Below are 26,423 nucleotides of genomic sequence, written 5' to 3'. Positions count from 1 at the left end.
GGTGGTTTCCTCCTTGCTCCAGGTCTCTGTGTCCAGCCATGTCATGGTTGGGTTTTTGTCTTTGCTGTTTGTGGCCTCTGTGAGACACTTTGTAGCTTTTAAATATGAAAAGTGGCATATAAACAAAATTAGATTTGATGACTAGAGTCTGGTAATGACCTGATACTCACCTGGACCTGACGCACCCACTGAATACAAAGTCAAAATATTAGGAACACGTGTCAGTTCAGTAAAACACGTTTATTATCAACTACTGCTCAGTACCAGAACTCAGATGTTTACACCAGTGTACCTAATGAGGTTAGGGTTAGTGAAGAACCAGATCAGCTGTTCTTTGTTTTTCCGTCATGAAACATGAAATCCTCTGGAGTCTGTTAGATAACATGCATGTATTCATGGTTATGAGAGGATGATGACCTGAGCTCCTCTGACCTTCATCCTGGACCTCACACTTCTTGTAAAACCTTTAAAGGTCTCGGATGGTTTCAGTTTGTTTTTACCTGACTTAAAACTAAAACACCTGAAACATTAGATCTGATTCTAACCTGGATCCAGAAACAAACCAACCGTTGATTATCATTAAGATAAAATAATCCTTTAATATTCAGCTCTAAACTCTGAATGAATGGGGAGGTGTTTTCTCTCAGTTCTCCAGCTTTGAATGAATCTGTTGGTGATTGACTTTAATACACATGAAGAAGAACATAACAAAGATAAATATAGCCTCAGTCCAACCTTAAATTAATCACAACTAACATTAAAATAACCTTAACCTAACCCTATCTAAAATAACCTGATCTCCTCTCTGACAGCCAATCAGGAGTGTTCAGTCTCATCATGTGACTGTGTGCAGCTGTCCTCACAACATGAGGAATCCAAGCAGACACACACTGTGTTGAATATTTCAGTGGGGGGGGGCTCCTCTCACTGAATCTACTGATGGAGGAGGGGGAGGGGCTACAGGAGGTGTGATGCTGCTGTGCTGTTACTAGGGAAACAGAGGGAGGAGGCAGGGGGGTCGGTGGGTGGTGTTGACGCTAACCCTGCTGCTGAGTGTCGGCCTGAAGCTGCAGCAAAGATGGAGGGATGATGTGGACGAGGAGGCCGCAGGGAGGGAGGTAGGAGACGGGCACAAAGAGGAGGATGGAGGGTGGAGGGATGGAGGATGGAGGGTGGAGGATGGATGCAGACGTGTTGAACACAGATGGAGGTCTGACTGTAACCTGATGCAGACGCTTGTTTCTCTGATGACCTGATTAGACTCGACAGCTCTGTCTCTGATGACGATCCTGTGTTTGTCCGTTAACGTTTTATCTCTGTTTGTCTGTTTTCTGCTCGTTGGACGCGTCTCCATCTCTAAAGCAGCTGCAGCTGATTTAACTGAACGTGTCTTTGTTAAAATAGGTCAGAATCACACTGAGACAATTTAAATGACTGAAAATCATTTATTAAATCTCTGGAAGCTTCATTATCATTATTATTGTTGTTATTTCTTCTCGTCTGTTGTTTCATGCAACCTCCTGCACAAAATTAGATTCTTATTGGATTTTTTATTATTTGTCTGTAAAGTGTCAAAATGAACAAAAGGAAATATTTAAATATTTACCCTCCAGTTATTGAGTTAATGATTAAATATTATTCATTCATTCATCTTCTGTAACCTCTTGTCCTCTGGCGGGTCCTGGGGGCGTGGAGCCTATCCCAGCTGTCATTGGTCTAGAGGGGGGGGTCCACCCTGGACAGGTCTCCGGTCTATCCCAGCTGTCACTGGTCTAGAGGGGGGGTCCACCCTGGACAGGTCTCCGGTCTATCCCAGCTGTCACTGGTCTAGAGGGGGGGGTCCACCCTGGACAGGTCTCCAGTCTATCCCAGCTGTCACTGGTCTAGAGGGGGGGGGTCCACCCTGGACAGGTCTCCGGTCTATCCCAGCTGTCACTGGTCTGGAGGGGGGGTCCACCCTGGACAGGTCTCCGGTCTATCCCAGCTGTCATTGGTCTAGAGGGGGGGTCCACCCTGGACAGGTCTCCAGTCTATCACAGGGCTAACACAGAGAGACACTCACACCTACGGCCAATTTAGAATCACCGATGAACCTAACCAGCATGTCTTTGGACGGTGGGAGGAAGCTGGAGAACCTGGAGAGAACCCACGCAGACACAGGGAGAACATGCAGACTACACAGAGAAAGGAACCAGTTGGTCTGGATTAGATTAAATATTAATATAATTTTACAAAAAAAACTCATTTAAATATTAAAGTAGTAATAAACACATTAATATACTGCTGAGTAAAATCCTGCAGGCCGTTAATGGAACAGACATTAATTAAACTAAACTATGAACGCATCTCAGACGAGATGCTAAAACGTTAGCGTAGCAGTTAGCTTTAGCAAACTAAAACATTAGCCTAATAAGCTAAAGCTTTAGCCTGATATGCTAAGACATTAGCCTAGATGGTCTGACCCAGTTTAGGAGGAGGAGGATCGTAACGTCTCCACCAGTTAAACCCAGAGAACGGTTCAGACTCTAGTCAGTGACTAAATCATTAGTTTCTTTTATATGTTGGTTCTTTATTCTCTGTGTTTTCACGTAACGCCTACATTTCTATGTCAGAAAACGTCCCCATACGTGGTGGTGATGGTGGCTTCAGTCTCGTCTCAGAAGTTTCAGTTTGTCTTTTGAGAATCCACAGTTGTGTTTGTGCTCAAGTGGAAGAATAGATTTACTGACGTCCACCTGGATCAGAACCGCTTAAATCTGAGTCTGACTCTGACTGTGGTGATAAGAGGTGAAGTGTCAGCAGCTATCAACGTTAATAATATGTCAGCATATGTGTGGTTTTATTCAGACTCACTAACTTTCTGAGGGTGAAGAGTGAAGGTGTCAGTTTAGAGTAAAGAGCACGACTAAGCAGTAGAACAGGTGTACCTAATGAACTGGACGGTCTACAGTAAATTCTCTCTGTCCTACCCAGATGTCTCCAAGTTTCCTCATTAAAGCATGAATTAAAGCATGACCTTGTCTGTGTATGGACTACCAAGCAGATTTAGGGCCCCTGGAGGCCCCTGGTGGCCCCTGGTGGGCCCTGGTGGGCCCTGGAGGCCCCTGTTGGCCCCTGTTGGGCCCTGGAGGCCCCCGGTGGCCACTGGACTTAAAAACAGAGCAATAAGTTGACAGAGATAAGTTGAAGGAGACTGACTGGTGGAAAAGTCAATAATTAATTAGTTCATTTCAGGTTTAGTTGAATTCAAATGTGGCCCCTCGGTGGGTGGGGTTAGGGAAGCTCCCTCTAGTGGTGTGAAAGAGAATCACTTTATTAAATATAAATAAAATAAATTTAAAACGTGAAATACTGTCCAACATATTAGAATAGATGAAAATATCTAATCAACCGATGAAAAGAAAATGAAAGGAGATACAAATTAACTTGATAGCCTACTTAGCCTAGCTTCTGGTACGTAGCGTTCCCACATAGATGTACAATGTTTATTTAACTTTTATGTTATATTTTATTTGATTCATTAAGTCCAGTTTTTTTATTTTCCTATATTTAAGCAGTGTTACTGTTAAAACTGCGTGTAATGTTACAGTGACCAACAATATTAAATATACTTGTAAATGTACAGTAAGTATTCTTGTTTTTAATGAATACTTACTGTATTCTGAATTTGGTCATTATGGTGGTACTTGGAGAGCCAAGTATTTTCTGAGGTGGTACTTGGTGTAAAAAGTTTGAGAACCTCTGTCTTATATTATATCTTGAATCATACCTGGAGTGTCCTCTCAGAAGAGGACGATGAGAGGCTCTGATGATGATCAGCTGTTGTCTGTTGGTCGTCGGGCGTTAACGAGGTCATCTGCTCTGAGGATTAACAGATTACAATCCTTCCTGATGAAACCTGGTCAGAACATAATTCTCTTCATGCTATGATGCTAACTGCTGCTAAAGGTTGCTAACATTACTGGAAATCTACCTGGTTTAGCTTCAGAGGTCTATATGAACAAAGACACACTGATGGGAAGCAGAACTGACATGCTAGCTATTAGCATCTCCAATAGCATCTCTGTCAAATTTGCATTACTAGTAGCATCTTCATTAGACTAGCCATTAGCATCTGCTCTGGAGTTCTTTATAGGGGGTGTGGCCTATTTATTTATTCATTGAAGGTGTGGTTTATTAGTTAGGAGGCGTGGATATTTTGTTTTATTAGTGAAGGGGCGTGGCTTCATTATTAGGGGTGTTGGTTATTTATTTTATAAGTGAAGGGGGCGTGGCCGTGCATTTATTAGTGGAGGGGGCGTGGCTTGTGTAATTATTAGCGAAGGGGTGTGGCTTTTTATTTATTAATGAAGGGGGCGTGGCTTTTAAGTATTAGTGGAGGGGGCGTGGCTTCAGGCCAGCAAGAGCAGCCACTGGGGGAGCTGTGGTGTCAGCCTGGTCCCTGTTGTGACTCTGTCCCTCTGTCTCCAGCCGGTCCAACCGTCCAATGCTCTGCTCAGCCCGGCGGTCATGTTCAGCACAAGAAAGACCTGGGACCTCGGCCACGCCCACTGCCTGCAGGAGCTCTGGAAGAACGACGTCTCATTGGACGGTGAGTCAGACGCTGCTGCAGAGGAGGGAGGGAGTGGAGGAGGGAGGGGGAGGAGGGAGGGGGAGGAAACCCCACCGTGGCTGCATTTTTCATGACAGCAGAGAGAGGTGAGTCATGAATGAATGGAGCTGCATGCAGAGAGGAAACCTGAGAGTCACTACGACCTGGTGAGTTTGTCTCTTCATGTGTTTGCTGCTTGGCTCTCAGCTGATCCGTTTACAGTCCCAGTAGAAAGCCTCAGGTTCACAAACACTGGAGCTATTGTCACATAGATGTTTTCTGCTGCTGTTACCTGTTAGAAAATCAGTCGTGTTATTTAGACCTTTAATCTGTAGGATGTGACACAGATTCAGAAAATAGAAGAAACTCTCCTGACACATCGTCTTCGCCCTCATCTCAGGATCCATCCTTTAGATTAGGGAGGAAAGTCTGGAGTTTCCAGTTACCTGGTTAGAGCGTCAGCTGGAGCTGCAGCTGTGTTATTATTATTATTATTATTTATTTTCTCATTTCTTTTCTTTTAGTCCGATTCAGTTACTGTCACAGAAACTAGAACGCTGAACAAAGTTGAAACCTTCAGACTCAGGCTGATCCTTGAACTAAAATCAACAAATGAAACTGAAACGAAACAAACCTGATAAAAGTGATCTAGTATCAGGGACGTTTGTGTTTTCAGATTAGAGCAGCATGTAAACGACATCACAATAAAACTACAATAATTCCTCTAAGACAGAACGATGAGGACGCCCTAACCCTAACCCAGCTACCCAACCCCCCCCCCCCCTCTTTTTTAACTACGATCTTTGGCATTTTTTATTATTTTTATGGGTCTTTTTATTACATTTATTACTTTTAACAGTTTCCCACTGTCTTTAACCAACCCTGGTTTATTAAAAGGAGCCAAACGAAGGTATTTTATACATTTCATTCCCCCGTGCCCATGCCCTTCTTCCCCAACCTAACCCTAACCCTCATCATCAGCTCAGTGACATAACACAGATGTCAGGACTGGAGCTGACAAACGATGCTTGCTAGGTTTGTTAGCTAGGTGTCAGGTTTTTTAGCTAGTTTTATTAGCTAGGTGTCAGGCTTGTTAGCTAGGTGTCAGGCTTGTTAGCTAGGTTTGTTAGCTAGGTGTCAGGTTTGTTAGCTAGGCTTGTTAGCTAGGTTTGTTTGCTAGGTGTCAGGTTTGTTAGCTTGGTTTGTTAGCTAGTTTTTTTTAGCAAGGTTTATTAGCTAGGTGTCAGGCTTGTTAGCTAGGTGTCAGGTTTGTTAGCTTGGTTTGTTAGCTAGGTGTCAGGTTTTTTAGTTAGTTTTAGTAGCTAGGTGTCAGGCTTGTTGGCTAGGTGTCAGGTTTGTTAGCTTGGCTTGTTAGCTAGTTTTTTTTAGCAAGGTTTATTAGCTAGGTGTCAGGCTTGTTAGCTAGGTGTCAGGTTTGTTAGCTAGGTTTTTTAGCTCGGTTTGTTAGCTAGGTGTCAGGTTTGTTAGCTAGGTTTTTTAGCTAGGTTTGTTAGCTAGGTTCGTAGTCAGGTTTGTAACGCTCTGATAAAGTAACTCCTGTTAAATTAAAATATTCTTAAAGCTGAACGACTACGTTATAATGTTGAATCAAATATTAGTTTTGTTTGTTTTACAAACTCCTTTAATAAAACATTAGGATGGAAGCAGTCGGACCCGATCAGATCATTGAACCTTCACTTTCTGCTCATGTATTGATGACCTGTGATTAAAGTCAGATGTCTCATTCTGCTGCAGTCGTCAGAGACTGAAATAATAATGAATAAATGAACGCTGTGTCCAGAAGCTGCAGACTCAGACTAATCCTGTTCTAATACTTCAGTGTTTGGTTTAAAGCAGGTTTATCTTCCATTAGCGAGTGTGTACTTATGCCTTTGTAAACATTCGATCCTCTTTGAAACTGAGTCTACAGATCAATGGGGAAAAACAAATGAAGCATAAAACATTTAACTCTTACATTTATTTGAAATGAATCATTTCTCAGATTGTCCAACTATCAGAGCGTCTGATTCCAGTAAAAGTCTACATCTCAGGATCCGCTGCAGAAACTACAACCGCCTCGGCTGATTTAAAGTGTTTCTCTGCAGCTGTTGGTGTCAAGGTGACACATCTACTGTTCTTCTTCTTGGTCCAAACAGAACAAAGCTACTGTTTGTCAGAGAATCAAACAGTCGACATGTTAGGAGCTTTTCAGGAGAAGAACCTGGTGGAAAAGTTCTGGTTGGGTTTCTTCTCTGCCTCAGAAACTGGGCAACTCTCAGTTCAACTCTGAATTCTGAATCAAATCAAAGAGGATGAACCTGAATACTAAACCTATCCACCAGAAATGGAGGGCTATGAGTGGATGAGTCAAAGCTTCCAGTGTGGATCTGAACCCAAATGTGGGGGATCTGAAACATGAAGAGAACTTCAGTGTCTTAAAACTGAAGGAACTGTTCTGGAAGGAAGGTCAAAGATAAAAGCCTGAGGCTGGAGGACAATTATTCAAACACAGGAGGTGATAATAGCATCTGATCCTGAAGGTGTCATTATCAGATTTATTTACAATAAAAGATTCAAAACATCATTTTCCTTGTGATGTTGTTCAGATGCTTCACCTTGGTCTGATCCAAGAGGATCAAATTATCAAATGAAATCAAATTAAAATCCTCATTTTAACTCCTAGTGGAGGTATTTGGTCCTGTGTTGACTGCATTCAAGGATTTTCTAATCTTTAGGTTGGGTAACAAGAAATAAACGACCAGAGACGCAAAGAAAGGAAACTTTTATGTGTGAGTTAAGTCGGTTTAATGCTCAGATTTCCCCACAGAGAGCAGATTGTTCTCAGGTTGATAAGATTTGAGGAAAAATGTGAGCATGCAGCAAAGCACCGGTACGAGCAGGTTAATGTGTCAGCGGCTGTTATCTGGTCGGACTGGTTTCCAGGTTTACTCAGGAGCTCAGTTCACGTTGTTTCTCGTTGTGTTCACTGACCTCAGTAATCACAAATCTGCTTAAAGATTACATTCACTGAGAATGTTCTTTCTCCTCAGGAAACACGTTGCCCCTCGACTTGAAGTTTCAGACATAAAAACACTTCAGCACGTGGCCTGGAGCAAATATTTTACACATCCAGGAAAAATAAAACGATGATAAACCTGAAGTCCTTTTAGCAAGGCAGCAGATGCACTGAGAACGTAACCTCCACATGACGCTGTTACAAACACAAAGTGTCTCTGTCTCTTTAGCGAGTTCAGTGGACTTCCTGATGAGTGATGTTGAAGACGACGGCTCCTTCCTGTCTCTGCCCACCGCCACCTTCTCACAGCGCCCGTCTTTAACCGCCGAGGTCAGCGAAACCAACGCACCCAGCCAGCAGCTGCTCATTCAGGTAAACACCAGAGTTTTAGCGACAGTAACGTATTGTCTCTGTGGAGGACAGTGTCTTTGTCTGAATATCAGGATCCTTTCTTTGTTTCTGTCTCTTCTTTTTTCTGTCATCCACTTTTGTCTCCATTTTTGTCCACGCTGTCTTCATCTCAGAAGGTCACCTGGTCGTGCTGGTGGACTTCTGCCAACGTAAAAACCTTCATTCTTCTTCTGTCAGTAGTTTCTTTTTCTTCTCTTCTTCGTTTAGCCGATATTCTTTACTTCCCTCAGTTGTGTCTTGCAGGTAGAGCGCGTAGTGTAGCGGCAATCTCTGAAGCTTCGAGAAGATGTCTGATGTCTTTCCTCCATGTGTCTCTGTGTCCAGACGCTGCAAGACAAAGTGTGTGAGTTTCAGGCTCGTCTTCGCTCTGAAGAAGTGACTCGTCACCTGCTGCTCCAGCAGCTGCAGCACAGCGTCCAGGAGAGGACAGCCGGGGGCGTCCAGGAGAGGACGGCTGGGGGCGTCCAGGCCAGCGGTGAGTGGGTCGATCAAAATAACTCGACTTAAATCTCCATGCAGCTTTAGAAAAACAGGAATCTAGACCCAGTAACTCCTCATCTGGTTTTCATTCTGATCCAGAAAATAAAATCCCTCTGCACCACCTGGATCCTCCAACATTTAGTTGGTCAGCCATACATGTCATCTGGTTTATTTTCCATCTTTTCCTCCACATAAAAACGACTGAGAAGTGTTTCTGACTTCCTGACTAATCTTCAATCTCACTTTAGAGAAACACGTTGATTTCCATCGAAGAAACTTTTATGTCTGACATAATCAACAACATATTCACTGTGTTAAAAAAAAAAACAAAGATTCAAATGAATCTTCATTTAAAGATCCATCAATTTATAAAATCCCCCAATTCATCTTTTATATCTCCTCCTTCTCCTTCGTCCTTCGATCAGAAGCTCCAGCTCTGAGAGCAGCGTCAGGATTTAAAAAGTCTGACAATAAAACCAAAGACGCATTGAAAGATGAAAGACTAGTTTGGAGGAAATCTCTTTCATAAATGAGAGAAACCAAGATATTCTCTGAATGAATCTCATCAGTGGTGACACAAGCTCTAGTACTGATCCACAGACATGTTAGGAGCTCTGTACCGTGCAGACTCGCCTTCCTCTGGGACAAAAAGAGTCTTCATCAACTAAATGATTCTGTTAATGAATGTTTAAATGAATCTGTGTGTAGGTGTGAGGGTGTTTCCACCCGGTGAACGTCAAGAAGAAGAGCAGCTCGTCTCTCGGCTGCGCTCGCAGGTACTGAATCACAGGACATGTTTAGTACATTTCATGTTCAAGTTCATACAAGTGGAAAAACTAAAATGTTTAACGATTAAACAAGATGTTTAAGAGCTGCATTTCTTCTTAGAGTAAATAAATCTATTATCTTATTCTGAACTATCATGTGATGCTATGTCTGCAGGTGGAAGAGCTGGAGGAGAAGCTGTTGGACCAGAGTCAGGAGGTGGAGAGACTTCGCTCTGAACTGGTGAGATGCCGCTGGACCAGAGCTCTTTAAAAAATAGAGCTGTTAGAGCATATAAATGTAATCCTTTAATTTAACCCCATCTTCACTTGGACGACGGTCACAAAGAGCATCCAGACACGATATGCATTATTAGAGCATCCAGACACTATAGGAGTTATTAGAGCATCCAGATACTATAGGAGTTATTAGAGCATCCAGACACTACAGGAGTTATTAGAGCATCCAGATACTATAGGAGTTATTAGAGTATCCAGATACTATAGGAGTTATTAGAGCATCCAGATACTATATGCATTATTAGAGCATCCAGATACTATAGGAGTTATTAGAGCATCCAGACACTATAGGAGTTATTAGAGCATCCAGATACTATATGAGTTATTAGAGTATCCAGATACTATAGGAGTTATTAGAGCATCCAGATACTATATGCATTATTAGAGCATCCAGATACTATAGGAGTTATTAGAGCATCCAGACACTATAGGAGTTATTAGAGCATCCAGATACTATATGAGTTATTAGAGCATCCAGATACTATAGGAGTTATTAGAGCATCCAGACACTATATTCATTATTAGAGCATCCAGACACTACAGGAGTTATTAGAGCATCCAGACACTATAGGAGTTATTAGAGCATGCAGATACTATATGCATTATTAGAGCATCCAGATACTATAGGAGTTATTAGAGCATCCAGACACTACAGGAGTTATTAGAGCATCCAGACACTACAGGAGTTATTAGAGCATCCAGATACTATAGGAGTTATTAGAGCATCCAGATACTATAGGAGTTATTAGAGCATCCAGACACTATATTCATTATTAGAGCATCCAGACACTACAGGAGTTATTAGAGCATCCAGACACTATAGGAGTTATTAGAGCATCCAGACACTATAGGAGTTATTAGAGCATGCAGATACTATATGCATTATTAGAGCATCCAGATACTATAGGAGTTATTAGAGCATCCAGACACTACAGGAGTTATTAGAGCATCCAGACACTACAGGAGTTATTAGAGCATCCAGATACTATAGGCGTTATTAGAGCATCCAGATACTATATGAGTTATTAGAGCATCCAGATACTATAGGAGTTATTAGAGCATCCAGATACTATACTTATTATTAGAGCATCCAGATACTATAGGAGTTATTAGAGCATCCAGACACTATACTTATTATTAGAGCATCCAGATACTATAGGAGTTATTAGAGCATCCAGATACTATAGGAGTTATTAGAGCATCCAGATACTATACTTATTATTAGAGCATCCAGATACTATAGGAGTTATTAGAGCATCCAGACACTATACTTATTATTAGAGCATCCAGACACTATACTTATTATTAGATCATCCATACACTATAGGAGTTATTAGAGCATCCATACACTATAGGACTTATTAGAGCATCCAGACACTATACTTATTATTAGAGCATCCAGACACTATGGGAGTTATTAGAGCATCCAGATACTATGGGAGTTATTAGAGCATCCAGACACTATAGGAGTTATTAGAGCATCCAGACACTATATGAGTTATTAGAGCATCCAGACACTATACTTATTATTAGAGCATCCAGATACTATAGGAGTTATTAGAGCATCCAGATAGTATAGGAGTTATTAGAGCATCCAGACACTATAGGAGTTATTAGAGCATCCAGATACTATACGTGTTATTAGAGCATCCAGACACTATAGGACTTATTAGAGCATCCAGACACTATAGGAGTTATTAGAGCATCCAGACACTATATGAGTTATTAGAGCATCCAGACACTATACTTATTATTAGAGCATCCAGATACTATAGGAGTTATTAGAGCATCCAGATAGTATAGGAGTTATTAGAGCATCCAGACACTATAGGAGTTATTAGAGCATCCAGACACTATACTTATTATTAGAGCATCCAGATACTATACTTATTATTAGAGCATCCAGACACTATACTTATTATTAGAGCATCCAGACACTATACTTATTATTAGATCATCCATACACTATAGGAGTTATTAGAGCATCCAGACACTATAGGAGTTATTAGAGCATCCAGACACTATACTTATTATTAGAGCATCCAGACACTATACTTATTATTAGAGCATCCAGACACTATACTTATTATTAGAGCATCCAGATACTATAGGAGTTATTAGAGCATCCAGATAGTATACGTGTTATTAGAGCATCCAGACACTATAGGAGTTATTAACCCCAGAGTGTCCTGTAGGGGGCGACAGACCTGGAGAAGCAGCTGGAGCTTCTGGTGGTGGAAAATGAACGTCTGAAGCAGGAGCTCAAGTCATGGAGGAGCTCAGAGCTTCAGAAGCTCAACGCTGCTGCAGAGACCTGCATCTGCCACCACTGCCCCCACAGCCAGGTACACAACACCTGTACACACACAAACACACACCTGTACAGCCAGGTATATTCTCACTGACTTCCTGTCTGTGCTGCAGGAGGCGGAGTCTCTGCGGCGGGAGGTGTCTCGCTGGGAGAACCAGGCCCGGCAGAGGGAGCGACGACTGGCTGAACTGGAGCGAGAGCTACTGGAGAAGAGCTCCAGGGTGGAGGCTCTGCAACGGCAGCTGGAGGAGTCGACCCAGCAGCTGGAGGAGTCGAGGAGGAGGCAGACAGAGGCCGAGCAGGGACTCAAGCTGCGACTGAAGGAGTGTGAGGACGAGCTCGCGAGACAAGCAGCGACGCCCCCTAGAGTCAAGGTGAGGAGCTGCAGGTCAGACTGAGTGAAGTCGTTACTAAAAACACACTGAACTGTTTAAAAGATGAGATGATTTGAGACATGAATGAAGCTTGTTGTTCCTCAGTATGTGACTCAGATGGTGGAGGTGGAGTCGGCGGACTCTCAGAAAGCTCTGGCTGAGATGCAAAAGAAGAACGACGGACTGCAAGATCAGCTCTTGGTCCAGAGGCAGCTTCTGAGAGAGATGGAGACTCAGCTCCACGAGTCCCAGAGGACCTGCACTCAGCTCAGGACGCAGGTAACTCCTCCTGTAGCCTGGTTCTTGTACCAGGAACCTGGTTTCTGGTTTCTGGTTCCTGTCTACATGGTTCTTCCTGCCTCCAGTGTCTTCATGTAACCAGGAACCGTTTCCTGTAGAACCAGAATAGTTTCTACAGGAAACTGTCTTCAGACCGTCTGACGACAGACTGACCTCAGATCAGGTTTTCACCTTCTCTTCTCTGCACGGTTGCAGCTGCTCGCCGATCGAGGTCGTCTGTGCGGCCTCCTCTCCAAGGCCGTGGGCCGGGGCAGCAGAGAGGTGGTCCGCAGGTTGTCCAAGGTTGGCCTCCACCCCCACCCCCCCCCTTCAAAACCCAACCTCCCACCCCCAAGGGGTCATGGCTGCTCTGAAGCTGTCTCAGAAACCAAACCTCAACCACTGACCTGATGTGGACAAGAATGAAACTAATAGATAATGAAATACAAGAAAGTTTGATAGGGCAAAGCAAACAGAAAATAATCGTTTAAAAAAAAGGAAAAAGACAATAAAAAAAGTCATAAAAGGTTAAGATATACAATACGTATATATATGTATTGTATATGTATATATGTATGTGTCATTATGAACATGTTGGGTCTAATTGATTCATTAAAGTAAAAGTTTGTACAAATGTATTAATAAGAAAATAGTAAGAGATTCAATCACTGAATTTAGTTTTTCGCCACAGCGCATAATAAAACGTAGAAATCTTGTAATAGTACTTTAAATAATTTTAACCTGACACTTCCTGATGTATTTGTAATTTTAAACTCTTAAAACAATATTTTAACTTAATTCTTTTTAATATTTTTCAGCCTCTAAATACAAGGAAATGTAATTCATATCAATGTAAATGATTAATTTTAAGTATAAACAGAATGAATCTTGCCTTCCTGTAGTAGTAGTAGTAGTAGTGGTAGTAGTAGTAGTGGTAGTGGTAGTAGTAGTAGCAACAGTAGTAGTAGTGGTAGTAGTAGTAGCAACAGTAGTAGTAGTGGTAGTAGTAGTAGTAGTAGTAGCAACAGTAGTAGTAGTGGTAGTAGTAGTAGCAACAGTAGTAGTAGTGGTAGTAGTAGTAGTAGTAGCAACAGTAGTAGTAGTAGTAGTAGACAGGCTTCAGTGGTTTCAACTGGTTTTACTGGGAAGCTTCAGAACCAGATTCTGACCTGGTCTGTTTGGTTCGTCCCAGTAAACGTCTCCCAGTTCTTCCTGTTGTGGTTTGTTGTTGCACTGAGGCTAATAACTGCAAACATCTACTTTTATTTTATTTTAGGTTTATTTTACTTTTATTTCTGGTTAATTTATGGGAGGTTTTATAATCTGGCTACACATAGCCTAGCTTAGCTTATATTAGCACAAAAACTGGAAGCAGGGGAAACTGTTAACCTAGCTTAGCAAAACAACTGGAAGCGCAGGAAATTTGGTGATTTTGTACCAAACACAGTGTGGATGAAGCCTTCCTGTGCTTCCCGACCTGTGTTCCATCTGTGTGGTCAGATTTACCTGTGGTTCACCTGTGTCTCTTCCACTGACAATATTAGCTCACAGACAGATTAGCTGTTAAATAAATACTAGCATCAACTGCTGCTAAGCTAACAGAACCAGCTGACATGGTAGCCCTCTTGGGAAATGATCATAGAAATGCCTCATCATAATATTAATGCTGATATAACAGATTAAACGCATAAACTAAATGTTTAATAACCTGGACAGAAAACATTATAAAGCTGGTTCAGTTATCTTTACTCAGTATTTCCCTCAGTTAGAAAATACATGAACTCTGCTAACACCACACCGTTCACGCTTCACACATACACTCACTGAGCACTTTATTAGGAACACCTGGGCAAGACAAGTATCAGGGTAAACTGTTACCCTAGCTTAACAACACTGAGAGAATGGGACACTGTTAGCTTAGCTTAGCTCAGAGACTGGAAGCAGGGGACACTGTTACCTGTGCATCCTCATCCAGTGCAGCACAACCGCTCTAAATTCTACTTTCATGTAACGAGTGGTGGTTTACTAGATGGTGTTACATTAAAAGTGTTCCTAATATTTTGTCCAGCTGTTGTCATTAATGAAGGAGAAATGCTCAGAAGTCCAGGACATCACCACTCACTGTGTAAAAGTAGAATCTGGAGCTGTTGCATTGCATCAAACTGAGCAAGTGTTCCTAATAAAGTGCAATAAACTCCACTTCCTCAGGTGATGATCAGACGCCTGCTATGGTGGCTTAGAGAGCCAGAAAGAGAGACAATGTCCAACTTAAAGACACAGTATTTGTTTGTGTTTCTTAAATTGAGCTTTCTCAGCCACCGTACAGACTTTGTTCAGTTGTGGATGTTGATTCAGCTGCTCATGACTCCACTGACGTCCAGTTGAGGGACATGTGCTCTAAATTAAGGGTTTGTTTCCTGTATCCTGAAGTCCTCCAAACTGTAGGCCCTGAAGAAGAGACCGTGACGTCATCATCAGTAGACGGGTCTAAACCAAACGATAGAAAAGTTTAATTCATCGTATTATTCGTCACCAGCTCGACTCATTTTCCTGATAACCTTCTGGGACATGTGTCCTCCACCATCAGACGTTCATAAACTGAACATGTCCTGTCGTCTTCAGCCTTTGCGTCCTCTTTAACAGCGGCGTCTTTCCTCAGATCCTCGTCTATGAAGGAGAGATGGAACGAGCTCAGGGTCAGCTGGAGGCCGAGATGCAGAACCTGGAGGAGGAGAAGAATCGTGTGATTGAGGAGGCGTTCATCAGAGCCGAGAGCGAGATGAAAGCCGTCCACGAGAACCTGGCAGGTCAGACACTACCCGTCTGTCTCCCGTCTGTCTCCCGTCTGTCTCCCGTCTGTCTCCCGTGTTCAGGGTGTGTTTGGTCTGACCTGTGGTCGTTGTTGTCAGGTGTGCGTATGAACCTGCTGACTCTGCAGCCGGCCCTCAGGACTCTCACCTGTGACTACAACTGTCTGAAGCGCCAGGTGCAGGACTTCCCCTTCATGCTGGATAAAGCCATCGCTGAGGCCAAACAGGAAGTGAGTCCGACCAGACTTTCAGCACTGGGTTTGATGAACAGTGACTGGTCCTGGATTCATTAGGATGAATTAACTGTGATGGTTTTTCAGATCTGTCAGGTGATCAGTGAGGTGAGCAGCACCAACCAGGAGCTGCTGCGTAAATACAAGAGAGAGATGAACCTGAGGAAGAAATGCCACAACGAGCTGGTTCGACTCAAAGGTCTGAAACTAAACCAACTTGTCTCTGTAGCATTTAGTCGCAGTGTGACTGAGATCATCCTAAAGTGATCACCTGTTTGATGCTCACGACTGAAGGTCACCTGATGTTTGGTTTCCAGGTAACATCCGTGTTTTCTGCCGCGTCCGGCCAGTCAGTCAGGAAGAGCAGGACTCCGCCGATGCCAAAACTATGCTGAGCTTCGACTCCGACGACGACGCCATCCTCTACCTCTCCAACAAGGGCAAGGTCATGACCTTTGAACTGGACAAAGTCTTCCCTCCTCAGGCCACACAGGAAGAGGTGAGGGCAGGACGTCTGTGGATGGTTGGCCTGACGTGTCTGTCCTCCAGTCATATTTACTCTTACCTGTCTGTCAGGTGTTCCATGAAGTCCAAGCTCTGGTCACTTCTTGTATCGATGGCTTTAACGTTTGTATCTTCGCCTACGGTCAGACTGGCTCGGGGAAGACCTACACCATGGAGGTAGGACGAGTGTTTACATCTGACCCTAACCCTAACCCCATCTTATGGAGCCGTTCAGACCTGTTTTTCTAATCAGTTTGATCCAAACACATGAATATACTCGGTCCAGATCTGATCTCAGTGTGTGTGTCTGTAAATCAGCAGCGCCATCATGTGGTCAGTAGAATATTGTAGCAGCTGCTGTCTCTAATGGATCTCTACCTACCGCTGGATCAGAACCATCAACAGCTGCTTGTTGACATGGAGACATGATCCAGATGTTGGAACCAGATGGAAAGACTCTCACATGTTAAGATCTGATTTATTTTAGAGTCAAATACTCAGATTAGACCTGAACCCTGGAAGCTTCATCCTCAGAGGAACCAGGTCTCTGCTGAGAAACAAACATCTCTGATAATAAAGGGAATAAAAACACAGATGTTTTGACGTCAAACGTATCTCCTCCACATGTGGTCTGGGATCAGATCAGTGTTGACACCTGGACATTATGTCTGTGAATGTTCTCAGTCATCCAGGTCATGGTATATCCAAAAAAGGTTCAAAAAAGGAAACTGGACTTGTAGAGTTTTGTCCAGAGTCTGGACATTAAGATGGACAGGTGTCACCCATAATCCCCGCCCCCTTTTGTTTTCAGGGTGTGGCTGATGACCCTGGCATCAACCAGCGAGCTCTGCGCCTGCTGTTCTCTGAGGTGACGGAAAAAGCTCCAGACTGGGACTACAAGATCACCGTCAACATGGTGGAGATCTACAACGAGATGCTGCGGTGAGGCTACGTTTTTACATAATATATTATAGAAAGATTACATCAGCCTCCACATTCAGAACGGTTATGTAAAGGTGGATGGATCATTAAGGTTCATCTCCATCTGTCCAGCTGTTGTGTAACAGGCTCAGAGCTCAACATCTGGATGCTGGATAAAATGTTTTGGCTGAAAGGTTCAGAGATTATGTGTCAGATCAGCGAGCATCAGTGTAAAGGAAACATAGAGCCTGGTTTAAAAAGATCATTATTTACTTTCATCCGCTTCTTGATCCTAATGAGCACGCTCCATCGGCAGACATCTTCATCTACTCTATCAAATCAAGGAACATCTGCATCTAAAATATTAACGTGTTTAATGAGAGTTTGTCAAGTTAAGTCAAGTATGGTTTGACCGTGACACAGTGAGTCTACACTCAGCTGTTTATCAGGTGGTTCTAGTCGGCACTAGTTGGTCACAGAGATCACTCTGATTGGCTCCTCCGGGCTAACAGTAGCTCTTCTTAGCCTCCCGGCTAACAGTAGCGCTTCTTAGCCTCCTGGCTAACAGTAGCTCTTCTCAGCTTACTGGCTAACAGTGGCTCTTCCTAGCCTCCTTGCTAACAGTAGCTCTTCCTAGCCTCCTTGCTAACAGTAGCTCTTCCTAGCCTCCTTGCTAACAGTAGCTCTTCCTAGCCTCCTTGCTAACAGTAGCGCTTCTTAGCCTCCTGGCTAACAGTAGCTCTTCCTAGCCTCCTTGCTAACAGTAGCTCTTCTTAGCCTCCCGGCTAACAGTAGCTCTTCCTAGCCTCCTTGCTAACAGTAGCGCTTCTTAGCCTCCTGGCTAACAGTAGCTCTTCTTAGCTTCCTGGCTAACAGTGGCTCTTCCTAGCCTCCTTGCTAACAGTAACTCTTCCTAGCCTCCTTGCTAACAGTAGCTCTTCCTAGCCTCCTTGCTAACAGTAGCTCTTCTTAGCCTCCTGGCTAACAGTAGCGCTTCTTAGCCTCCTTGCTAACAGTAACTCTTCCTAGCCTCCCGGCTAACAGTAGCTCTTCCTAGCCTCCCGGCTAACAGTAGCTCTTCCTAGCCTCCCGGCTAACAGTAGCTCTTCCTAGCCTCCTTGCTAACAGTAGCTCTTTCTAGCCTCCCGGCTAACAGTAGCTCTTCCTAGCCTCCTGGCTAACAGTAGCTCTTCTTAGCCTCCCGGCTAACAGTAGCTCTTCCTAGCCTCCCGGCTAACAGTAGCTCTTCCTAGCCTCCTTGCTAACAGTAGCTCTTTCTAGCCTCCCGGCTAACAGTAGCTCTTCCTAGCCTCCCGGCTAACAGTAGCTCTTCCTAGCCTCCTTGCTAACAGTAGCTCTTCCTAGCCTCCCGGCTAACAGTAGCTCTTCCTAGCCTCCCGGCTAACAGTAGCTCTTCCTCGCCTCCTTGCTAACAGTAGCTCTTTCTAGCCTCCCGGCTAACAGTAGCTCTTCCTAGCCTCCTGGCTAACAGTAGCTCTTCCTAGCCTCCTGGCTAACAGTAGCTCTTCTTAGCCTCCCGGCTAACAGTACTGTTTGTAGTTTCCATCAGCCATGTTGGTAGTCACACCTTGACCCTGTCAGTCATCTGTAAGGCAAGTTAAGCCCTGAGTCACGGTCTGCAGGCGCTGAACGTCTTTGTCATCCTGCAGGGACCTGCTCAGGGACAATCCCACTGACAAGCTGGACATCAAGATGAACCCTGATGGCAGTGGACAGCTCTATGTCCCTGGACTGACTGAGTTCACCGTGCAGAGCCCCGAGGACATCAATAGGGTGAGGACTTCCTGTCTGTCCTTTCAGTAAATGTCCCACATGCTGGTCTGTGACAGTGAAACAGAAATATTCTCTTTCTACTTTGCAGAGGATTATATTGTATGATAAAGTAATCAAATTGTTTTACACACACACACACACTACCTGGCCAAAAAAAAGTCTCCACCTGGCTATAAACTAATCAAACAGGTATTCACCTCCTATTGGATAATTACTGCATGGGTGATTATCTTTCAGCTGACAACAAGTCATTTAAGCCCAACTGATGCAATGAGTAGCTTCTCATTTCTTCAACAACCATGTCTAAAGACACATCCTGTGGTCGTCTGTTTGAGAAGGGTCAAATCATTGGCATGCATCAAGCAGAGAAAACATCTAAGGAGATTGTAGAAACTACTAAAACTGGGTTAAGAACTGTCCAACACTGTGTCGTGTGTATAAACCAGATGTTTTCATCCACTGTGTTAAAAGACACAAAAGATAAACTGAAGTTAAATCAGACGAAACCTCTCCTGTTCTAGGTCAGTTAGGATTACTAAAATTATTCCTATTTGCTAAATGCCACAATAATGAGAGAGAGAATTTGTTAGAGAATTTTTTATTACTTTCTTCAAAGTCAGAAGTTTACATACAGAAAGATTACTATGTCTTTAAACAATCATCTGTCCTCAGGTGTTCGACCTTGGTCACATGAACAGAGCGACGGCGTGCACCAACCTGAATGAACACAGCTCTCGTTCTCATGCTCTGCTCATTATCACCGTGTCTGGATTCAACGCGGCAACAGGAAACACAACGCAAGGTACAAACACACACTGGCCTCTCTATGGCTGTGAGGACCTAACGCTGACTCAGTGCATTCAATAAGAACCACAGCCAGGTGACTAACAACTGTAATAAATACCTCAGCATGCCTCCAGGTGTGTACTCGGGTGTGTGTACTCGGGTGTGTGTACTCTGGTGTGTGTACTCTGGTGCGTGTACTCGGGTGTGTGTGTACTCTGGTGTGTGTGTACTCTGGTGTGCGTGTACTCGGGTGCGTGTACTCGGGTGCGTGTACTCGGGTGCGTGTACTCGGGTGCATGTACTCTGGTGTGTGTGTACTCTGGTGTGCGTGTACTCGGGTGCGTGTACTCGGGTGCGTGTACTCGGGTGCGTGTACTCTGGTGTGCGTGTACTCTGGTGTGCGTGTGTACTCTGGTGTGCGTGTGTACTCTGGTGTGCGTGTGTACTCTGGTGCGTGTACTCGGGTGTGTGTGTACTCTGGTGTGCGTGTGTACTCTGGCGTGCGTGTGTACTCTGGTGTGCGTGTGTACTCTGGCGTGTGTGTGTACTCGGGTGTGTGTGTGTACTCGGGTGTGTGTGTACTCGGGTGTGTGTGTACTCTGGTGTGTGTACTCTGGTGTGTGTACTCTGGTGTGTGTACTCGGGTGTGTGTACTCGGGTGCGTGTGTACTCGGGTGCGTGTACTCTGGTGTGTGTGTACTCGGGGGTGTGTGTACTCTGGTGTGTGTACTCTGGTGTGTGTACTCTGGTGTGTGTACTCTGGTGTGTGTGTACTCGGGTGTGTGTGTGTACTCTGGTGTGTGTACTCTGGTGCGTGTGTACTCTGGTGTGCGTGTACTCTGGTGTGCGTGTGTACTCTGGTGTGCGTGTGTACTCTGGTGCGTGTGTGTACTCGGGTGTGTGTGTACTCTGGTGTGTGTACTCTGGTGTGTGTGTACTCGGGTGTGTGTGTACTCTGGTGTGTGTACTCTGGTGCGTGTACTCTGGTGCGTGTACTCGGGTGCGTGTGTACTCTGGTGCGTGTACTCTGGTGTGTGTACTCGGGTGTGTGTGTACTCTGGTGTGTGTGTACTCTGGTGCGTGTGTACTCTGGTGCGTGTGTACTCTGGTGTGTGTGTACTCTGGTGCGTGTGTACTCTGGTGCGTGTGTACTCTGGTGCGTGTGTACTCTGGTGTGTGTACTCTGGTGCGTGTGTACTCTGGTGTGCGTGTGTACTCTGGTGTGCGTGTGTACTCTGGTGTGTGTGTACTCTGGTGCGTGTGTACTCTGGTGCGTGTGTACTCTGGTGTGTGTGTACTCTGGTGTGTGTGTACTCTGGTGTGTGTGTACTCTGGTGTGTGTGTACTCGGGTGTGTGTGTACTCTGGTGTGTGTACTCGGGTGCGTGTGTACTCGGGTGCGTGTACTCTGGTGTGTGTACTCGGGTGTGTCCAGGTGTGTCTCGAGTGTACCCTCTGGATCTCTCATGTCTCTGCGTCGTTCTCCAGGGAAGCTGAACCTGGTGGACCTGGCGGGGTCGGAGCGGATCGGGAAGTCGGGGGCGGAGGGCAGTCGTCTGAGAGAAGCTCAGTGCATCAACAAGTCTCTGTCGGCGCTGGGCGACGTCATCAACGCGCTGAGGAACAAACACGGCCACGTCCCGTTCAGAAACTCCCGCCTCACCTACCTGCTACAGGACTCTCTGAGCGGAGACAGCAAGACGCTGATGATGGTGCAGGTAAGAGCCGTCCCCCGAAGGATGTGGACTCTCTGTTAGAACCAGATCAATGTGGAGCAATGTCCTCTCTGCAGGTCTCTCCGTTGCCTGGCAACATGAGCGAGTCGGTCTGCTCTCTGAAGTTCGCCCAGCGGGTTCGAAGTGTCGAGCTGAGCTCCTCGTCCTCCAGGAGACACGAGAACTCGTCCACCTCGTCCTCGCCGACCCACGACAGCGTCGAGGTGACTCAACTGTTCATTAATAATTAATTAGTAGTGACCTTTCAAAATAAGACGCCACTGAACAAAGTTTAGTTCTTGTGGTTTCATCTCAGCAGAAATATAATCTGATGATCACGTTTCATAAAGAACTGCAGCTTCTTGGAATAAAAAAATATTTCAAACCTTCAGATGAAACTTTAATCTGAAATAACAGACAATTAAAGGCAAGTGATCATTATTTAAAATGACTGTACAGTAACATGAAACGCATTCATGCTTCATAAACGTAATGAATTAAAGAGCATTTAAATGTGACCTTAAACCTTAAAGTCATAATGAATTGAAAGAGTTTAGTAAAAATTCCTGTGTGACCTCTGACCTCTCCTCAGCTGGACTCTCCTCCGGTGACCCCGGTTCCCCTCCCCATCTCTCGGGCCAGCAGTGCCGGCTCCACCCTCTCCTCCACCTCCAGAACCCCCAGCAGCTCCCGCAGGAGGTCCCAGTCCCAGCTGTCCACAGGTACAGATCAGGTCATTTAGAGCTTCACTTCCTGTCTGAATAAATCCATTCACCACGACTCGTTTAATCACAGCGGCGTGTCTGGAGGTTCTGATTAAACTTTCTACAAGTCTCTGATCAGTTCATTAATAAGAATCTAAACATTTAGTCATCTGACTTATTCAGATTAGTTTACCTCTGTCAGATAATAACATATATACACATACACAGTATCACATGACTGGCTGTAATTAATCCAGAGTGACATGTTTTAGTTTGAGGATTATTTTAAGGAGATGAATCTGTTTAAAGTCTGAAAATGAATCTAATCTGTAATTATCTGTAAGTTGTAAAGTGTCCCTCACATCATATTTTGTGCAGCCTGGCAGAAATGCATTGTGGGAGCTGGAGTCCAGCAGAATGAATAATAATAATAATAATAATAATAATAATAATAATAATAAACTCCTGAACATCACAGGTCTGAACTGTAAGAGTGGAGCGCCGCTGTCAGTCTGTCCTCCTCCTTCTTCCTCTGTGTCCTCATTCTGTGGTCTGATTGGTTGGTTTGCAGACAGACAGGTAGACAGAGGCAACCCATTGGTGGGGGACGGTGGGCAGGTAGGTGGGGGTGTACTGGATGCTGACTGGTGGATAGCTTGGCATGGAAGCTCTCAGCATGGCATGGTGCCCCCTCCCCTCTCCTCTCCCCATCTAACACCCCCCAACTCTAACCACAGAGCTTCTGTGTGTGCGCCTGTAGACCTGCGAGCAGGGCCCACGGGGGGCCCACGGGGGGCCCACGGTGCTGTTTTTGTCGCCTGTTCGATTGCTGGAGTCACGATGTGATTGAAGCTCAGCATCACAAGGAAACAACTGCTCCAATCTCATCTGAGGCTTGGTTAGCGCTTAGCTTAGCATAAAGCTATATGAAAGATGACTAATTGTGTCATGAGAAGTCATGCTTCTACATGGAGATGCTGAGTGGAGCCAGGCTAACAGTTTCCAATAGTTATGCTAAGCTAGGCTAGGTCACATGTTTAATTATCTGTGACGTCTTTGAGCTAATGAACTAAAACGTTGTTTCCTTGTGACTCTGCTGTTCATGTTTGTGGATGAATCATTGTTTCTGTGTCCTGCTGCTGAGCCGAGGATTGTGGGAATTCTCTCCATGTCTGCACCGATAAATCTGAAAACACAGACGCTGAGCTTCCACCTCCAACACGTCAGAGTCCTGCTGCCGTCTGGGCTGATGGAAGAAAAGATCCTCGGTGCCGAGGCCCAGACTGAGGTCCAGACCGAGGTCCAGGCCCACAGAGGTCCAGACCGAGGTCCAGGCCCACAGAGGTCCAGACCGAGGTCCAGGCCCACAGAGGTCCAGACTGAGGTCCAGACAGAGGCCAAGGCCGACCGAGGTCCAGACCGAGGTCCAGACCAGATTATCTTCTAGTGTGATCTGTTCACAGATCTCCAGACTCATCTTCCAGATTAATGTCAGACATGTTTGATCCAGGATTTAAATCCAAATGATCACGTCAGAACTTTTAAAAGGAGAGAAAAGACACGGAGCATCTCTTCCTCCTCCTCCTCCTCCTCTTCATTCTTCATCTCCTCCTCCTCCTCCTCTGTCAGACGTTGAACCACGCCCTCCGTTTGGTTTTCCTCTGAGGTCAGGTGGCGTGGTGCGTTAAAGATGAGAGAGAAGAACGTAACCATAGCAACAGAGTCAGAATAAAACCACTGACAAACATGGAGGAGGACTAGAGGAGGATTGTGGGTAACTGGTGGCTGTAGAAGGTGGAGACATTCAGCTGCTCATCATGTGGTCGAGTGTGTTTTCACATTTATGGTCCTGAGTGTGGACGTGGTCCGACTGACAGGAGCCGCTGACCGATGCTTTCTCTGCAGGACGACTGAAGCTGACGGCCTGACGGACGCCGCGGAACGGACGCCACGGAACGGACGCCACGGAACGGACGCCACGGAACGGACGCCACGGATGCCACGTCCACTCCTTCCTGACAGACGCTGACGGGAATCAAACTCTACTCATGTGTCATGGGCCAAATGTTCAGCGTTTTCTTCCAATCACAGTATTTCTTTTATTCTGTCTTTTATTGTTGCACTTTAAACCTCCAGATGATTTTCTTTGCTGCCGTTCCAGATGTGGTGGATCATGATGTGATAAAATATTCCTAACTCAGTATTTATGTTGACATGACATGAGGAGGTTCAGTTTTCTGTTTGAGGTGATCTTTAAATTTTCAGAAACCTTTTTGTTTCTCTGAATGTTTGGTTTTGTCCATCAGGATGTCAGCTGCTCCTGTGGACGCTTGTTTTATTCACAAGGACAAACCTCTGTCCCATCTCCTCTCTTCTTGCTTCTGCTGTCGTCCCTGACCTAGGACACCCCTGGTGACCTCTGACTTCAGACAGATGTGTAGCGGGTTAGCTGTAGCTGTAGTGAACAGGAATGATGACGTCTGCCTGCTTTGTCTTCGCTGTAGATTCCTACAGTTTTGTTTTTTTGTATTTCCTTTTTAATAAACACTTGAAACCAACTCACTTCTCCAGTTGTTTAACTCTCTGGCTTTGTTCAAATAAATTAACCATGCACCTTGTACAGACGGAGTCTGTAATTATTTAGATGTTTTAGTTTTTTTGCTACTTTTCCTGCAGAAAGCTTTTAACTAACATCACTTCTTGTCTTACAAATACAATATTCATTTGTTAACACCTGTTGGAAAACCGTCTCAAACATGACCATTTGTGTTATTCTCACTGCTGCTGGTTTGTCTTATATTATTAACTGATTATTATATATTGTTATTGTCGATAAAACTCAGCGTGTTCGTGACCAGAAACCGTCGTCTCCTGTTTGCATCCCCTCAATGCTATAAGTTAATATAAATTATTAATTATCAATTGAAAAGATTTTTCCCTTTTCACACTTTCATAAGGCTGTCTTGCAGCTGGTGGGGTCACCAGCATCTGCCCCAGCTCTTTCAGGATCACCCACTGTTGGTAGGTCATGGGGGGGCTCCCACTCAGGATGGACTGATTTCTCCTGAGACATCCAGGAGATGATAGAAGGAAAACTGTAGGTGCCAACAAGCATGTCTAGGTCATCTACACCAGTGGTTCCCAACCTGGGGTACGCGTACCCCCAGGGGTACGCAGAGTGACGTAGGGGGTACGCACAAGAGTTGATTCTGAACTCAGCCTGATTACATTTTGAAACTGAATAAACGGACGATTAATTAGATTTCGATTTCGATTACGTCTTCCCTCCATCATCAAAATAACATAATTGTAGTAAAACGATCATTCTGCCGCACGCCGTGTCTTGTGTGGTAAATGCAGCGAACCCTTCCATCTCCACATGTGCGCTCCGCTCCGCCCCCACCGGAAAAAAAAAGAAGTGTAGAAGAAGACGATAGAAGATGTCACAAAGGTCAGGAAGAAAGGTAAAGAGAATTCTGTGGCGTGGAAACACTTCAGTTTCGAGGAGTCTGACTCGGAACAAACGAAGATATTGTGCAAGATATGTCACGCTACTAAGGCTGACGACCGTCCATTGAAAAACGAAATCGTCCCGTATTTACAAACAAAGTCTCGTATTGAGCTGTCACTGGACGCACTTTGTCCCGTATTACCGTGAAAATAAAAAAATACTGTGTAAAATGTCAATGGATTTAAGGAATAACCAGGCACTTTATATGAACATTTACGGTAAATTTATTCCCAGGCCGTCTCCTGCTCTGTGACCAATGAGGTGACAGCGGAAATCCCGCTCACCTCATTGGTCGAGGTACTGTTGCTTGCGAATCTTGTATTGAAAATAAATAGTTGAAAAAAAATTCACCACGCTGGCCCTGCCAAAGGCTGAGATAGTGTTTATTTTTTATTTGTACATATTTTTTAATTAACTTTATTAATAAAATTTTCATTTTTAAGTTCTTATTAAAAGAAATACCAGAGTTAAAAGTTCAATAAATGCTTGTTCTCAGATCAATGAATAATCATCTTTAATAATCGTGATTATGATTTTTGCCATAATCAAGCAGCACTATTTTCTCATTTTCTGATTCTCCACCTAAATGAAAAATCAAAACTGTTTTTCATGTGAGTCAAGTATGTTAATAGCTGGATTGTAGGACAACAGGCTTTGAAGCTATGTATCAGTTTGCTGCTAATGTAGCTAGCGCTAGGTCACCTAAATGAGAAAGACGCAGATTCCCTGAAATGTCTGTGATTGGTGGGCAGGTGCAAATCTCCTGATGTTATAGCTATACTTGCTAGAGGTATTTTCCCCCCAGAAACAAGCAAATCTCATTCTTGATTGGGTCTTTAAATGCTGTCGTCAACAATTCTGATAACTTTCTGTCATTTGAGCTGTCAAGTCATCAGTCTGAGGTAAACTAAATGGCTAAA

The 26,423-nt window shown here is 44.4% G+C and overlaps 1 protein-coding gene across 3 annotated transcripts in view; it reads left to right on the top strand.

The window, feature by feature from the left end:
* kifc3 (kinesin family member C3) overlaps nt 1–24,621 on the top strand; it is a 34,709-nt gene extending 10,088 nt beyond the window's left edge. Inside the window, exons 2-22 of one of the 3 annotated variants that reach the window (XM_084541768.1) lie at nt 4,471–4,591; nt 7,837–7,979; nt 8,343–8,493; nt 9,207–9,274; nt 9,441–9,506; nt 11,758–11,907; nt 11,987–12,247; nt 12,353–12,526; nt 15,186–15,333; nt 15,436–15,566; nt 15,657–15,768; nt 15,887–16,068; nt 16,146–16,250; nt 16,885–17,015; nt 18,665–18,788; nt 19,461–19,590; nt 21,062–21,291; nt 21,366–21,512; nt 21,881–22,010; nt 22,471–22,610; nt 23,898–24,621. In XM_084541768.1, the coding sequence (XP_084397894.1) occupies nt 4,510–4,591; nt 7,837–7,979; nt 8,343–8,493; nt 9,207–9,274; nt 9,441–9,506; nt 11,758–11,907; nt 11,987–12,247; nt 12,353–12,526; nt 15,186–15,333; nt 15,436–15,566; nt 15,657–15,768; nt 15,887–16,068; nt 16,146–16,250; nt 16,885–17,015; nt 18,665–18,788; nt 19,461–19,590; nt 21,062–21,291; nt 21,366–21,512; nt 21,881–22,010; nt 22,471–22,610; nt 23,898–23,906 (2,814 nt within the window). In that variant the 5' untranslated portion in view covers nt 4,471–4,509 and the 3' untranslated portion in view covers nt 23,907–24,621. The remainder of the gene's footprint in view (nt 1–4,470; nt 4,592–7,836; nt 7,980–8,342; nt 8,494–9,206; nt 9,275–9,440; nt 9,507–11,757; nt 11,908–11,986; nt 12,248–12,352; nt 12,527–15,185; nt 15,334–15,435; nt 15,567–15,656; nt 15,769–15,886; nt 16,069–16,145; nt 16,251–16,884; nt 17,016–18,664; nt 18,789–19,460; nt 19,591–21,061; nt 21,292–21,365; nt 21,513–21,880; nt 22,011–22,470; nt 22,611–23,897) is intronic. The other 2 variants (XM_084541769.1, XM_084541770.1) reach the window with 2 other exon arrangements.
* The last annotated feature ends 1,802 nt before the right edge of the window (nt 24,622–26,423 follow it).

Source organism: Chelon labrosus (genome assembly GCF_963514085.1).
Source record: "Chelon labrosus genome assembly, chromosome: 3".
NCBI lineage: Eukaryota > Metazoa > Chordata > Actinopteri > Mugiliformes > Mugilidae > Chelon > Chelon labrosus.
Note: the sequence above shows the minus strand (reverse complement) of the source record. Positions and strands in the feature narration are given on the sequence as shown.